The sequence below is a fragment of the Mustela putorius genome, unplaced genomic scaffold, assembly GCF_011764305.1.
Source record: "Mustela putorius furo isolate JIRA1106 unplaced genomic scaffold, ASM1176430v1.1 tig00003834_pilon_pilon_pilon, whole genome shotgun sequence".
Lineage (NCBI taxonomy): Eukaryota > Metazoa > Chordata > Mammalia > Carnivora > Mustelidae > Mustela > Mustela putorius.
Window position 1 is genome coordinate 60,735,875 of NW_025421987.1, and position 16,259 is coordinate 60,752,133.

The following is a 16,259-nucleotide window of genomic DNA, read 5'->3' on the forward strand; positions in this document are numbered from 1 at the left end:
ACTGAGCCATCCAGGCACCCCTAGAAAGAATGTTAATACTATTCATCCCCTTTCAGAAGTTACTCTTTTATGCAAGGTCATGTTAGTTTCTAGTTAGATATAGAACTTATTTAAGTAGCACACCCAACATTTTAAAAATCTAAATAAGTCTTGTCTCCTTCAATGTAGCTGCCTTTTCTTTTTCCAGCCCCACTGCCCACCACTGGTGAATCTGTTTTAAGTCTTTGGAATCCTCTTCAACAGGTTTTTTTTTTTTGTTTTTTTTGCTTTTAAACATCCTTAGTGACAGCAAATCTTTGTGGATCTATTTCATTTTTTTAATATACCAAAAAATCATTTGGAGCCAAGTCTAGTGGACTAATTATCAAGCTGAGCCAAGTCTAGTGGACTAATTATCAAGCTATCAGGTGTGTTAAAAAATTAATGGAAAGATGGGTTTTAATTATAAAATAAGGAGATCACACATGGCCTTCTATGATTTCTAGATTCAGGGGCATCTGGGCGGCTCAATCAGTTGAGCATCTGACTCTTGATTTCAGCTCAGGTCATGCAGGGTTGTGGGCCTGCCCCACATCTGGTCCCATGTGGAATCTGCTTGAGTTTCTCTTTCCCTCTTTGTCCCTCCCTGCTGCTTATGCTCTCTCTCTAAAATAAAGTCTTTAGAAAGACTTCTAAATTCACTTGCAAATTATTGGGAAAATAACTCTCAGTGTGAATAACTTAAGAATTCATTTGAATATAAGGACCTGTGGCTTTTTCAACAAATTTCATTTTTCTATCACACTTTTTATCAGCCCCAGCCAAGTCCGGTGGAGCCTCAATTTACTACTGAATCTTCCTAGCCTAAATAAAAACTATCACTAAATATCTAATATAATTTTAAAAAGAACTTTAAAGGTCAGTAAGTCTGATTTAGTGTCATTTTAAAAGTTTTGATTTGTTCTAGAGGGAGCTCACTTAAAATAATCCTATGGTACCATTTCTTAATTTTAAGTACTATTTATGTGCAAATAGATTTCAATTTGGAAACTGGTTTAGTGCTACAATGTAACATTTAATATTACATTGTTGCACAGCTCCCATTTGTTTTGTCCATGTATAAGGCAAAGACTTTTACAATAGCTCCCAATGCTATTATAATAACTGCATTTAATAATCTTAAACCATAGCTAATAGAAGAACAGGTCATAAAATCAGTACAGGCATTTTACTATTAAAATTTCACTCTTTTTAATAATTTATTTAAATAAGATATTTGAAGCAGTTTAGAAAAACAAGATTTGCATTTTATTTCCTTGTAAAAATCTTTACACATGCAGACAAACCAGTGTTAAGAAAGTATTCACCATCATTTAAACAAATAACCACTTAAATAGAACAGTGTCTGCAATTTTATCTGTATAAAAATAAGATACATTTTTACAGAATTCACGCTCCAGTTCTTATAGCAATAAACAATACACAACTATAATAAGTACATTTGAACCTGACCATGGTTTTCAATTAGATACTGCTAGGGCATTTTAATGTGCAAAAAAAAAAAAAGAAAAAGAAAAACAACAAAAAAAAACACCCAAAAACAAAAACCAAAAGGAAAATAAAAGAAAATAAGAACAGAAAAAACATAGTTCTTTCCAAAAGAAATGTCCTCAGTGTTTCTAGAAACCTAGAGGGTTTTACAAAATCAAATCCTAATCAGTTCACTTTTAGTATTTTTGATTATGAGTCCATACATCACACTGTAGATAGGCAAAACCAGGAATTGATGCAGGCTCAAAGGAAGAAAGTCAGCGCCTGTGCCTGCCATGTCCTGAGCGACTGCCACCATGGTGCTTGCCTTTATGGGACCTCTCAAAGGAGCGAGACCTTTCACGCCTGTCCCTATGATGTCCCCTTTCATGCCTGTGCTTCTTGGCAGCATCTGAGTGATCCCGAGACTTGCTCTGAGATCGAGAACGAGATTTTTTCCTTTTATGACCATGTCTATTTGAACTTTTTAAATCATCTCTGGTATGCTTGGCCTTAAGGTGAGGAGAACCATGATTATGATGTCTTCTTGGGCTTTCACTGTGACTGCGGGACCTGCTTCTTGATCTTGAGCTGTATGTTCCAGATCGGCTCCGCCTATTATTATAACTTAGATAATAAAAATTTGAGGTTTAGATTCAGCTTCTGCTGAGAGCAGATTATTTTGGTGGTGCTTATAACAGGTTCAAAACAAATCTACTGACCTGTAGCATGTAGCAGTACATGTCAGATGGAAAACTTCCATTACATCTCCCTACTCCCCACTAACTCCCATGCAGCCTATATTAGAGAAATCTTAAATGTACTATATTGTATCTATATGCCAAAATTTTTACAAAGCATCCTGTATAGCTATGCTTTTTATTGAGTATCTCACAAATGTTCAAAGAGCCACCAAACAGACACAAGCAGCTATCAATCTAATTACAAAGCTAACCAGGAGAGACTCTGGCTATGATCAACTTGAGTTTTTGTTGTTAATTAACAGTTAATAAAATATTAGTATTTTCTAACTGAAATTGAACAAAGCCACCATTTTCACACATTATAAATAGGATTATCATAGCTTTCCATAGCACTTTGTGGCCAGCCCCTACACTTCAAAAAAATGGGCAAAGACAGAATAGAATTGGCTAGCTACACCACCCCAAAATAAAAAGCCACATATAGGCAGGACATATTTCTAAACTCCTTTTCTCATAATGTATCTTATGTTAAAAAACTAAATCTAACCCAACTGTGAAAATATCTAGGTTCAATTTTTTTAAAAAGCAAGAACTTCACTCCAAATATGACTACTTTCTCTTCAAGAATATTTACTTACTGTCTTCTTGGAGTATGTGATCTAGAACGTGATCGTGTTCTTGACCTTGATCGACTAGCACTCCTGCTATTTCTACTTCTCTTGCTGTCTTTTCTTACACTTTAAAAAAAAAAAAATCATTATTTTAGATACATGTTTAGTATGTTAGAAATTAAATACAAAGAAGATTCTTTAGACTGGTTTTCTAAGTCAAGTATACTCACCCATTGTAAGGGCTTTTGGAAGCCTGTTGTCTGTCCTCAGGTTCTTTCTTGACAGTCTTCACATTAACGGATATTGGTGACTTCTCTTCAGCCTTCACTTCTCTTGGTGATGCTTTAAAAACAAAAACAAAAAACCAACAAAAAACAAAAAGACATGTTACCTGTTGGGATTTAACAGAGAGCCAAAAAGTTGTTTCTAAATGTAACTCAAAGTACCATACTTTCAAGTATTAGTCTTGAACTATCATGAAAGAAAACATTAATAGCTTCTCATATCACTGTTTCTATTCCACCATTAAATAATGCTATTTTTTTTTTTAAAGAAGTTTTATTCATTTACCTATAGGGGTAGGCAGAGGGAGAGAAAATCTCAAGCAGACTCTGCACTGAGTATGGAGCCTTGACACTGGATCTCATGACCCTGAGATCATGACCTAAGCCAAAATCAGGAGTCAGATGCTCAACTGACTGAGCCACAGAGGAGCTCCTAAACGCTAAAGCTTTCTAATAACCACACACATGCAATGCTCAAATCATTTTAATTCTGAATATATCTTACATGGTTTGGAGGCTGGAGAAAATCCACCAAGGGTTGAAAGGGCTGGAGTTCCATCAGGATTTAATCCCTTTGCTTTTAATTTGGCTTCCTGTAAGGCTACTTTTCTTTTCTCTACTTCCTTTTCTAGCAATTCATAGTTTGGCTGATGGAAAAAAATGAAGTTAGTATTTTTCCCTTATAAAAGAGTTGAAACTCTTTTAAGTACTGAAAAAGTATTAACACAAACATGAGTAAACTACTACCTTTTTTCTGGTATAAAGCCTAAGTGTTTCTATGCAGATTTCTTGGATCTCTTCTTCCGTAGTACCAAAAAGAAGAAACCAATGGGGACGAGTTGGTAATGGAATCTAAACCATAAAAACAGAATGGTTTAGATCAAATTTCAGTCTTTATCGAGAATGCTAATTCTTGAGATTTATCCTATAGAACAAAACAGACTATATATACCTTACCTGAAGGGCTCTAGCCGCAAGGTAGATACAAGCACATGCTATTGTCTCTGGTTGAAATCGAACAAATACATTCGTTCGAAGACTGTCATTCATATAATTCCTGAAAAACATTTCAACCATAAGCTTTGTACATAAACACAGTCCTTCTGAAGCTTACATAAAAATTGGAGACTCAATCTACTTTATTCTTTTTTCTTCTCATGTTTATATTCATATCCTCATATTCTAGCATATAACAATTCTTAACTCAAAAATCAGTAAGAGATAAGAATTTAACACTAGAACCATTTTTCACTTTTCCTATTTATGACCAAAGTTCTTTAAAATAATTCCACATTATTATTCCAAATAGAACTTTAAATAAGTTTTCATGTAGTTCTATGAAAAGCAATGCTTTCAAAATCAATTTTGACATAACTTGTTTCAGAAATGATAAACCACTCCAACAATACTTCGAGCCATTAATTATTGACCATCTCTCCTTTTATCCACAATGAAAAGCAGTGTCAACCAAGTTCTTTCAAAAACTCAAAATACTGTGACAGGGGTAAAAAGGCATTTTCAGTAAGCACTCACCAAGTTATATTAAGAAATCTCAGCTACTGCAGAAAACTTAGGGAAGAGCAGTAAATACATAAAACAGCCTTGTTTACATACCTTTTTTTGTGACTAAGTATAAACAAAAGCAATAAACTACTGCAGTTAATAAATTGCTGGACAATATCTCTGAAGTATTAAAGAAATTTCACAAATTGTTTAAAAGGTTAAACTAAAAGACTATTTCTTAAAAATCCTTACCCGTGAAATAACTGCTTAAATGTTTTATAGAGCATATATTTAAAATGTCATGCATTTTATAAAAGCAATTAGACTTTTCTAATATTACTAATATTTACTGAATCCTAAAGAAGCATGGTAGTCATTAAGTCCAGAACATAAAAAATTAACTTAAGTCCTGCACATCATTAACAGTCTTGAAAAAAGTAGTTGTAGCTGGACCAAATTCCTTATTTTACCTTAAAATAAGCCAGCCCTTCAAATCAAACATCTTCATGTCAAAAGTTCAAAGTTCTAAAGTGCTTATGTTAATATTAACATTTCTTTTAAAGACTGTACTTCTATTATTGCCTCAACAGTCCAGCAGCTGTACTTCATCCAATATAGGAATGGTGCCCATTTTAAGCTGCAAGCTGTAGTTTCCTTTGGTAGAATCCATGCTATACATACTAAAAATAGAAATCTAAGTCAAATTCCTAACAAAAAAAGTCATTTAATTCATAATGGCTGGACAACAAATCTATCAAAAATGAACTATTCATTTTGATAGTTACAGGTATACATTATATACATAGGCATGTTGAATAGTTACTTCTAGAAGCAAATATACAAATCCTTTTGACACCCCGACAGAACTAGAAGATGCTGCCAGATGGATATGGACCACTTCAGTGAATCTCGGATCAGAGCTTGCACTGGATTGGCTGGAGAGCAGGGCAGCCAATCAGGCCATCCTGAGGTCATGGGCTGAAGTGCAGAGGGCAGAGTTCTATGACTTACCATCATGGACTACCCTTTAATTAAAGAGTAGAAAAAAGAACAAAGTTAAATTGAGTTCTCCATTGAAAGCAAATAGTCAAGCCAAGAAAACAGGAAGCAGAAATAAGCATTATTTACCTTTTGGTTATAAAACAAAAAAAAACAAAACGCACCAAAACAAACTCCTCTCATTATTTTGGAAAGGGAAAATGAAACTTACTTTATTTCTGCTTCTGTTTTCCTGGCTAAGGAAAGAAATGTAAAAAAGCAACTTACCAGGCAGTCTGAACCAGGGTTTGATTACGTTCACATTCTAAGACTTGTAAATACATAACAATGATCTGAAGGACAAGGGAAAAAAACTCAATTTAGCATATGGGTGCATTTTTTAAGAGTACTGAGTTTAATGAATTTAAATAACTGAAATGTTAGATGCAAGTTTTAACTCTTCTACAAACTGCACAGATAATATAGACCAACCTAAAAGGCACATTGCAGGCAATGTGAGTTATTATGCTACTAGATTATCTAAAAACTTTAAATATGAGCCAAAATTGCACAGGAAAAGAGTTAAATCAATTAAAGACAATACCTAATTTCTCATGAACACTTGAGTATGTGACAGGCACTGTGGTAGGGATTATTTCACTAATTTTCCAAGGTACACCTCTCTATGTCTAAAAACCATGCAGACTACGTTTTTAAAGTTACACAATGAGTGTGATATTATGTAATACTGTGGGTATTACAATAAATAAACACTACACTTTCTGCAGTGAAGCTAATCATGTTTAAGAGTATAAGTAAATACTACATATAAGTAGCTTCACTACAGTTCAAGTCAGAGCTTTCTGAACCTGTACAATCAATTATTCCCATTTTACGATCTTGAAGATGTAGAATCTGAGGGACAGATATATTTACCAGAGTCCCAGAGCTAATGGCAGACAAGTTTCTATCACAGATAGTCCTATCCCCAGAGCACCCCTACAGTAATCACTGTGCTCTAATGATGATGTATCATCCAGCCAAGAAATATTGGAGAAATCTATAAACATACAATAATGGTAACAAGAGAGCAGCCACCACGCTTTCATTCTACTGTGTGACAGGCAGTGTCCCATGTACTTCTGCAGATGTGTATTATTTACTCCTAGAAATAAAGTATTTCACTATCTGTTTTCTAAGTAGGGAAACTGGGTTAACCACAGAGGGAAAAAGAATTTCTCTATGCTCACACAATGAAGAGTGAAGACCTGAACCCAAATCTTTTTGACTCCCATTTTACTGGTAAACTTATAAAGAACGCCTTTTAAAACCATGGTTACCTCTAAAAAATAACCATAACAAATTCATGTAAGACACAATTTTAAGAAAAACCCTAATACTTACGAATGTAATTTCTGCATTCTACAACTCACCTTATGGGGATGCTTGACATGAACACAAAATCCCAACTCCTTTAGCACCCTCCTCTCTGCCTTGATAACTTGATTTTTGGTGTTAATGTAGTTCTGATCAAGGATCAGGGGGCTTGGAGTCCTATAGTTTGTAAGAAATAAAATCAAAACTGTTTTGCACATCCAAAAAATTTTATTTGTGGCATCTCCATTTTCCCTTCCAACCAACTATTGGCAACAGAAACCAGCTTTTTAAACTCCTGCAAACAAGTTAAAGCATTAATCTTATGCTGTCCAAGTTATGCTAATTAAACATATACTTAACTAAGTTTCTATAGGAACTAGCTCTACCCTGTAGTGAAAAAGTCACTCTAAAGCTTCTATCTAGCCGCTGCTGATCTTTTACACAGGTTTATCTATTAGGTGTGATGTATATAAGATAAACTTAAGTGACTGTTGATTTATCATCACAAATGCCATTAGTCTCTATTCATAGACACTTTGTGATGACAAAACTAATTTTTAGCTCTTGAAAATATTTACTATAAAGACTTCATAGATTACAGTGATTTTACTCATTTTCTAAAATAGCAACTCTTGGCTAGGTGATGGCCAAAGTAAAAATCAGAGAGGAAAAAACAGTAGATAGCTAATCCAGATTCTAAGTGGACATTCTGCTTAAACAAATTTTTCTAAGAATCCACCGTCAAAGAAAATCTAAAATCTAAAGAGCCCAATTAAAAAAAGAAACGTTTTAAAAATCAGACTCAAAATTAAAAGTGATCAATGAAAACTAAACTTGAATTTGGTCTGATTTGTCCTTATCAGGCAGAAAAACTTTATTTAGTATGCAATGTAAGAGAGAAAGGAGCATGAGGGAACCAGAAGAACACTTGAAGTTTCTGTGCCAGACTAAATTCTGAAAGCTTCGAAAGCTGTAACACAGAAAGCTATCTACCAATGGTTCAATGCTTTGGAAATAGCATGTTCAATTAAAAGACTACCTGCTTTAAATCTTAAATTCAAAACTGGTTTCTTCCTGAGTCCTGAGAAGTTTGTTTTCAGTCAGGGCTTGTGGACTTTCATTTCCCAATGTCCTTCATTTGATACATTTTTAGATCCAACCACTAAGAAATACATTTTCATTAAGACAAAATTGTAAGGTATATATATGGGGAGAACATGTAAGTATTTTCCGCCATACTGAATTCATTTTCAGCCAAAATATTCAAGAGTTTTTGTTCTGGGCAGAATGTTACAACACCTCAATTCACAACTCATTTTTACCATGCACACCAAATCCAGAAAAATGCAAGCTCATATTTAAATACATCCACTTGAGTATTAGAAAGCAACTGAAATGAGCTATCATTAATAACTAGCCCTGCAATGACATACTATCTAAAAATCTTTCATTTATCTTCCTTTCTTACACCCATCCAGAATTATAAAAACTAGAATGCTCACTAGACTATTTCAAATTATTTATTTCATACAGTATGATTTTTATCGAATTACATTAAACAGAGTTGGCAAATCTGAGATGGAAACTAGCTTACTTAAATTAACAATGCTGAAAACTGGCTCCCCTCAGTTCAATTCCCATTACAGCTATGAAACGTATGAGGAATGAGGCCACCAACTGGACAGGGGACCAATTTCTACCATAAAAATGTAACAATGAATCTATCTGATCAGAACAATAGACTACAAGTTAACTGCTCTTTGGGAAAAAATTAACTTCAGAGCAATCAATGTACCCATGAAACTGTACCCTAAAAATCTTCAGGTTTATAATTTCTCAGGGTTTATCACCCTAACAGGAAATTTGGAAAAAAGTCAAACCCACACCTCAGACTCTCAAAACTAGTTATTTCATGGCCCTCCTTCAACAGGTTATTAGGAAAGAGAGTATCTCCACTGTTATATCTGCCTGCCACTAACTCTCTACCCTGTCATTCAGACCATAAACTGCACCATTACAGTCCTAAAAATAAAATTTTACAAAATTAATTTTCTTTCCCTCTTTTTGTGTTGAGCAAACTCATCTACACCTTTTACTAATAAGCATGCTTTAAGAGTTGCCTTCAAATTCTTAAATTCGTTTTTTCTGCAATTAACCAGCAAACACTTGTTTGCTACACTTGTTGGCTACTATCTGATCCCAAATCAGGCTTACTCATTCATTAATTCAGCTAAAGTGAATTGTTATTTTCCATTTATTCTGCCACAATTTTTGCTTTCCCTTCTTTATATATCAAAATCCCAGTGACACCAAAACTCAACTGAAGAAAGCAAACTCATTATTTATTATAATTCAACTATAATATTCTTCTTGTTTAGGCCTTCTGTCACCTAGTTTTGATAGGTATACTTTTTTTTTTTAACTTTGTACTGATGTAATTTGTTATCTTCATTTTGTTAAGAAGTGGTTTTAAATCAAGGAAGGCTGAATGACATGTAATTTACAACTACCTTATAAAGATTACTTTGTTTCAGTAAGAGAAATGTGTCCCCATAAGTCAGCAGTAAGGAAAGCTTAAAGAAAACTTGTCTAAGCAAATGGTTTCCTTACTTATGTTAACAAAGTATCAACTAGTACTGCCTATGGCAACAAGCATATAAAACTGAACTGAGGCTTTAGAATTTCTTCATCTCCAATTTGGTAAACTTCCAGTAAGATTTAGGAGATGACATTCTTAAATGTCTTAAAAAAGAGAACTTTCATCTACTCAGAGAAAAAATAATTTTCATTATCAACAACCAACCAAACCTAACTCCACCTCTCCCGTTTTTGAGTTTGTCAGATTTTCCGAATTAAATTTCAATGAGAAGAACAATTTTCAGATTTTAGTTTTAATAGGAAATCTTGGGCTTTGGTCACTGGAAATTTTTTCTGGTCTCTCAGAATAATTTTTCCTTCAGCATGATCAATCTAGTTGAAATACAACTTAACAGGAAAAAATAAAAAAATAATTAGAAATAGAAAATCCAAACATGGTCACTCTCACTCGTGTGATACAAAGACTGAATATTTGGAACTAGCTCTTCAACAGACTCTATTCAAAAATGAGATTAAGTAGTTTATAAGGAGCCAGACTGTTTTTCAATATACAGAAATGTATTAATACCTATGCCAAAGGAATATTCCCTCTTTAGCAGTGTTTAAACAGATGAAAGCCACTACCTTTAAAGCCACAAAATAAACAGAGAAGTTGGACTAAATGACAAGATCACTTAATACCCTTCCAACTTCATCTATGATTTATATACCTATTGAAAATACCACACCGTATTCATCAATGAGTGGTTCCATCAGCCTGAAAGATTATCTTCCTTTAGAGAAGCCTTAAAGGATGCATGTGGGCTCCTTACAATTACAGAAAATGCTTAATTTTCTGGAAATATGCTGCATTATCAAAACCAAATTTGGAAACTACTAAAAAGGCTATTTTCCTTTTTTGATTCACCCATTTATTCCGAGCTTAATTATGAAACTACAAAAAATTGGAGAAGGAGAGGAATCAAATAACCCAGGACAAAACTTGGATAATGGTACTTTCTAAAAGCTCCTCTGGTGATTCAAATGTGTAATCAGGACTAAAAAATGACCTAAAGGCTACAAAAATGATGCCTCCTCTGTAATTACCAAGACCATACTACAATTTAAAGCTGTACATAAACCACATTAAAACAGCATTATTAAGATAAACTGATACGCTATTTAACTGAAGTATGATACTGATAGTACTTTCTAGTGGTATTACTCTGCATAAAAATAAACCAAACTACAGTTCTAATAACTTGGACAGCAAAGACAAAAGCTTATAACAAGAAACAGGAGTTCTTCTAAATGGTTCACCAGTGGCCAACCTGTTAGTCCCCGATTCCAGTGACCTATTCTCAGAGCACTGGCTTCTCCTTGGGGATTTTCGATACTTCACTCACTGTTGCCATGACGACAGCTTCATCTCTATGTACCACTCCACATCACCCAGGCTTTGGTAAATGTAGCTGGTCGCTGTATAGTCGGTTGCAAGGGAAAAAAGAGTTGAAGTTAATAACATATACAAGTTATGTGTCTGAGTTAACTTGTAATATGCATAGAAACACTTTTACATCCTGCTTTAAGAAAAAGGCTTCCATGCAATTAACAACTCCTTTTAAATTTCATGCTATAATCAGACTTGTAAGATTGAGACAAAGTCAATTTCTCTGTAATAATGACCAAAACACACTATTACATCAGACACAACAGTCAGTCAGATGAGATGTTTTGATTCCAAGGTTTTTATGGTTAAGACCTACTCTGACATCAAGGAAGAATACTCTAAGTCTCACGGAAAAACTTCAAAGTAGATAATCATTATTAAATGATAATACAATAGTTGGCTCAATGATTCGAAGAATATGGACAGAAAACTCCTTTAGGCAAACACAGAATCCTTTGACTAAAGATAAAAAGCCTTTCCACTACTGTCTTCTTGTTTTTAACACCCTGAAGAATCAGCTAAGTATCTAAAAACAAATTTTAGCTCAAACCATACTAAATACCAATTTGAAATCTTCCCAATTTCCAGGGATTCCTCACCAAGAAGCTAAAAGATATTTTAAAATGAAATAAAAAATTAGTCTATCCCTGGATATGGTTAGGATGAAGGAGAAGAGATGGAAAAAGAATGTAAGAAAACTGAAAAATGCTGTGAAAACCATCTGGGTAGCAATGTTTCAAACTTTGTAACTAGACTAAAGATTACTTTACTGTTTGTCTCTGGATAGTTCCATTACTGCCAACTTACAGATTCAACCAATAACGACCACTCACAAAGGATTACTAATTTGCCACTAACTGACACCCAACCCCCAACAACTTAAAATCCTTTTATAACTAACTCCCACAGTGTAAGTTTATCTAACATCACCACAATTTCTTAAAAAGTTAACACGAAAACTAACCTACACCAAGTATATCCTTCTGCAGCGTGTACTAGAAGTCACCTCTAGATGCAGGAAGCCCTGCAACTAAAACTTTTTGGCACTGCCTCACATGAACACACAGGTCCACATACAGTGTTGTCATGTAGCCACAAAATCTGTAAGATAACACTATTCGGTCTCTATTTTCTTACTTCTTACAAGATTGAATAAAATCGGCCTTATCTAAATATAACCCAATCAATTAGTTATTTCTCTACCCCACTCACTGATACTGTATCTGACCAAAACAAAATACCTGTTTAATCCCTTTGACTTCAAACTTCAACCTTTATCATCCTGCAGTCCTTTCAGATCCGGTATTATGCGATATATCGTAGTTCAATGTTGAGAAGTATTCTAACAAAAGCCAACCTCAATTGATAAAGGATTAACTGGACTTCGAGTAGAAAAACATAATCTACACAAAACTTTGCCACAATATTAACTTGAACTGCAGTGTTCACACTTCCAGCCTTCAGTCTTCCAAGAGAGGGGGGAGGGGAAATAACTTACAGAATACACTCACACTTGAGCCAAACGTATTCCCTTTCTTGTTTAATCTTAAGCCACAGGACTGGCTTCACAGCACTGTTAGGATTGTCCATAAATGCAACTGCCTCTACAAACTTTAGATAGCTGGTTAATTGTGGTTTGTTTTAAATTAATTTAAGTATTAGTGAGTTCCTATGTGAATTTTAACACCTAAATTAAAGCCGTTTTTCCTTTGCATCAGTTTTGAGAGGAAAGAATGTTTTGATTTGATGATTGGTGTACAATACAGTAGCAGCAGGAAATACTGTGTTCAATAATGCCAATCTTACCTTTTTCCTCTTAACTGGCGTAGATGGTGAAATACATTAATCACATCTCTTATTCTTCTAGGTGCTTCTTCAATTTTGGATGCAAGATTAATACAAGCCATGGCAACAATCTGAAAGAACCCACAATCCAATAAAATGTTGTTAGATTACACCAAGTACAATTAAATCAAGTACAATTAGGAAGACGTACACCCCTTCAAAATTTAACTAATTCTGATGAAAAAAAGTTAGGACACAGCTGGGACTTTTGGTGAAATAAAAGTACGATTGGCTTTTCTAGGCTATAGGCCTAACAGGGCGAGAACTAGGTACAAAGGCCTAAACTAACCACTCCCTTTCTAGAAAAGCTGGCTGGAGACACTACCCCCTCCTCCCCGCTTCCGGATGAAGAAATCCCTTCACACCCGCCCCCGCGATGCTTACCTCGAAACTATGTTTGACGAAAGACTTGGAGTAGAAAAAACGATGAAACAACACCTGCCCCGTTGCCATCGCCACCTGCAGACGAGAGAAGAACGGAGGCGCAGGGGTCAGGCGGGACCGCACCAGGCGCCGCCGCCATTTTGTGCTGCCGCTCGCTCCCCGCTCCCCTTCCCCCTCCCCCTCCCGCCGCGAACTGCTCGCTACCGGGTCCTCCCTTCGCCTCCGCGCCCTCCCGCCCTCGACACGCCCGGGATCCGACTGGGACCGTGGCTGGAGAGGCCGAGGAGGAATCCCCACCCTGCCAAGACACGGTGAAACCGGAATGCAGGGAAGGGACAGCGGGGAGGGAGGGCGCACTCTGCCGGCCCAGGGCCGGCGCACTGACCTGCGGCAACCGGAGGAGAATGCCGGCGGCCTGGATGAGCTCGCAGCCCAAGATGCGCAAATCGGTCTCGCTGGGCAGGTCGAGCCCGTCCTGCATGGACGGGGTAGGGGAAAGCCGCTCCTCCGGAATCAGCGAGTGGTCGATGGTGAGCGAAACTTCCGAGTAGAGGCGGTCGCCGATCAGGATCCCTCCTGTCGTGGTCGTCGTCGTGGTTGTCGTCCCGGAGCTGGAGCCGCCCGCGCTCGGGGCGGCGGACGAGGCGGCGGCGGCAGCGGTCGCGGTCGGGTGAGGCCCGGACGCCATAGTCTCAGCGAGCTGCACGCACGCCCAACGCAGCCGGAACCCGGAGCGAGACTAACCAGCGTCCTCGGCGCGACGGATATTCCCGTGACCGCCGGGTTCTGGGCCGCTTCACGCAGCGTGCGCTTCCGCCCTGACGTCACCACGCCCGGCTGGTGCGCGCCAACTAGTCCCTTCAGGCCTTCTCTAGGCTTGCGTCGGCGGGGTCGCTGCGGGCACCGGTGTTCAACTCTCCTGTCGCCTGGTGACCTCCCGGCCGGGGCCCCGGAGTGGTCGAGGAGGTCGTTTTTTTAGCTAAAATAGGTCTTAGCCATCGTGTTTTTAATCGTATTAGACACAAGTATAATAAGGGAGCTTTACAAGCTGTCTTGTCCCCAAGGTAAAGTTGGCAGAGTTTGCTATAATTCCTGCGCGATTTCGGTAATTTGTCTAGAACGTGTGTCGCTTTGCTCCCGTCTCTCACCTTCTCCTAACTTGTGGTATCTGCGCGGCGCAGTTCAGCCGGTACGAAGGGAAGCTTAGGGCCGACCTTTGCCTGCATTGGCGAGTGGAAGCGGTTACTCGGGTGTCGTGCGTGGCCAAATTCGTAATTTAAAGTGACCCGCAGGGAGACCGAAGAGGGCTGCTTTTCAGTATTTTTTTAGACAACATGAATGTGAACTACATTGTCCCCCCCCCACCACCACCAAAGCTCTCCATATAATTACCCGTGGTATCGGAGTAAGGCGAAGGCATCCTAATGACTTGGAGAGAGGCTGCTTTCGCCTATTGGCTTGCGAAACTCAGGCTTGAGTCAGTGACTTCGCCACAGTTAGAGTAATCTGGGAAAATCCCTACTTTACAAAAGTAGGGCGAGAACTTTACAGAAGTAATTGGATTTTATCCGGGGATCAATGTATTCATATTGGTTACCACAGTTGAGCAGAATAGGAAAAATCGGTTTCATTTGTGTTTTTTTTTTTTCCTTCTGGGATATTAGCTAGCGATTCCCAGAATTTCCTCAAATTTGAAGAAAAATAAAGATACTGTTACAAACTACTAGAGTCAGGAAAAAATGAGTAGATCTTGGTTTACTCCAATTATCTTTTTATCCCACACTTGAACCTCTGAGATGGTTGGCTAGGGATGAGAAGTCCCGTTATCTTTCTATTAACAGCTTCGGTTTAAGGCTTACTTTAATTATAAAAAGTGCACTGAACCTTGGCTCTTCATACAAAGGAAATTTGAATGTATTTTGATATTTGTTAGTGATATCACTGAAGCAAAGCATACTCAGAAACCTCATTTTAAAAAAAGCATTAAGTCAGTTTTATTTAGTAAATCCTTAACATGAGCAGTTCTGAACTCTTGCTGCAAATTAGAATCTTCTGGGGAGTTTTAAAAACATACTGATGCTTGAGCCTTACCTGCAGAAGATAATGTAATTAATTTAGGGTGGGCCCAGCCAGTGTTTGGATTTTGCCCATCCTACAGTGATTCAAATCTTCAGGCAGGCGTAAGAAATACTGGTCCAAGAGAGTGTAAAATCCTGGTGCTGACTAGAGCGCTTAACTTCTCTGCCCATCTCATTGACCTTTCTGACCAGGCTGTTTCCAAAGAAACTTCCCTTCCCAATATTCACAAGGGATTTAAAAATTCCATTAATTTTGAAAATTTAGGAATCTCAAAAACTAGTTGATGATACACTATTTTCCTGATTGTCATAACCTACTGTGGTTATGTAAAATAGTAGTGTTGGGGAGATTTGCATCAGTGACACATAGGAACTCTGTCATTGTTCCAAACTGAAAAAAAAAACCTATTTGTTGACATTGAGTTTCAGTGAAATCACCACCTGTATTTTTAATGACCCGAAAGTAATATAATTTAACTTACTTTAAAGATATTTCTTAATGGAGGGGCGCCTGGGTGGCTCAGTGGGTTAAGCCGCTGCCTTCGGCTCAGGTCATGATCTCAGGGTCCTGGGATCGAGTTCCGCATCGGGCTCTCTGCTCAGCGGGGAGCCTGCTTCCCTTCCTCTCTCTGCCTGCCTCTCCGTCTACTTGTGATTTCTCTCTGTCAAATAAATAAATAAAATCTTAAAAAAAAAAAAAAGATATTTCTTAATGGAAATTTTTTTCTTCTTTGGGGGTTCTTCCTACCCTGCCCCCTCAATAAGCTCTTGGTGTTGTCTTGATATATTTTAAAATACATTTTTACTCTCTAGGTCCACGATATTTTAAGTTCACAAGTGTAAGAGGGAGTTCTGGGAGGTGGTAGGGTTCTTAGCTCTGTTCCTAATATCTTTTCCCAGGACTTCCCACTCCCCGCCTCCCGTGTCTGACACTGATTTCCAGAAGAGCAGAAACACCC

General features: G+C 37.3%; 1 protein-coding gene across 4 annotated transcripts; it reads right to left on the reverse strand.

The window, feature by feature from the left end:
* Positions 1 to 1,264: 1,264 nt before the first annotated feature.
* Positions 1,265 to 14,023, reverse strand: CCNL1 (cyclin L1). 4 transcript variants are annotated; one of them, XR_006609129.1, is made up of 12 exons: positions 13,608 to 14,009; positions 13,223 to 13,297; positions 12,800 to 12,909; positions 7,023 to 7,143; positions 5,878 to 5,942; positions 4,066 to 4,165; positions 3,856 to 3,960; positions 3,614 to 3,755; positions 3,055 to 3,166; positions 2,852 to 2,950; positions 2,232 to 2,307; positions 2,001 to 2,136 (listed from the first exon to the last, which is right to left on the reverse strand). XR_006609129.1 is itself a non-coding variant. In XM_004755623.3 (11 exons), the coding sequence occupies exons 1-11, from the start codon at positions 13,908 to 13,910 to the stop codon at positions 1,788 to 1,790; spliced, it is 1,581 nt and encodes a 526-aa protein (XP_004755680.1). In that variant the 5' UTR covers positions 13,911 to 14,007; the 3' UTR covers positions 1,265 to 1,787. The 4 variants fall into 4 exon arrangements, 3 of the variants coding, with proteins under 3 accessions (XP_004755680.1, XP_012913208.1, XP_012913207.1); XM_004755623.3 differs by lacking the exon at positions 2,232 to 2,307 and having other exon boundaries at positions 1,265 to 2,136; positions 13,608 to 14,007; XM_013057754.2 differs by lacking the exons at positions 2,001 to 2,136; positions 2,232 to 2,307; positions 2,852 to 2,950; ... (1 more) ...; positions 3,614 to 3,755; positions 3,856 to 3,960 and adding an exon at positions 5,623 to 5,636 and having other exon boundaries at positions 13,608 to 14,023.
* Positions 14,024 to 16,259: the final 2,236 nt, after the last annotated feature.

Excerpts from the sequence above, each read along its gene's own strand:
- CCNL1 (XM_004755623.3), bottom strand. The coding sequence starts at position 13,910 with ATGGCGTCCGGGCCTCACCCGACCGCGACCGCTGCCGCCGCCGCCTCG. Across the intron at positions 7,144-12,799 it reads CGCCAGTTAAGAGGAAAAAG|GACTCCAAGCCCCCTGATCC; the intron begins GTAAGATTGGCA and ends TACAAACTATAG. Across the intron at positions 3,167-3,613 it reads TTCTCCAGCCTCCAAACCAT|CATCACCAAGAGAAGTGAAG; the intron begins GTAAGATATATT and ends TTGTTTTTAAAG.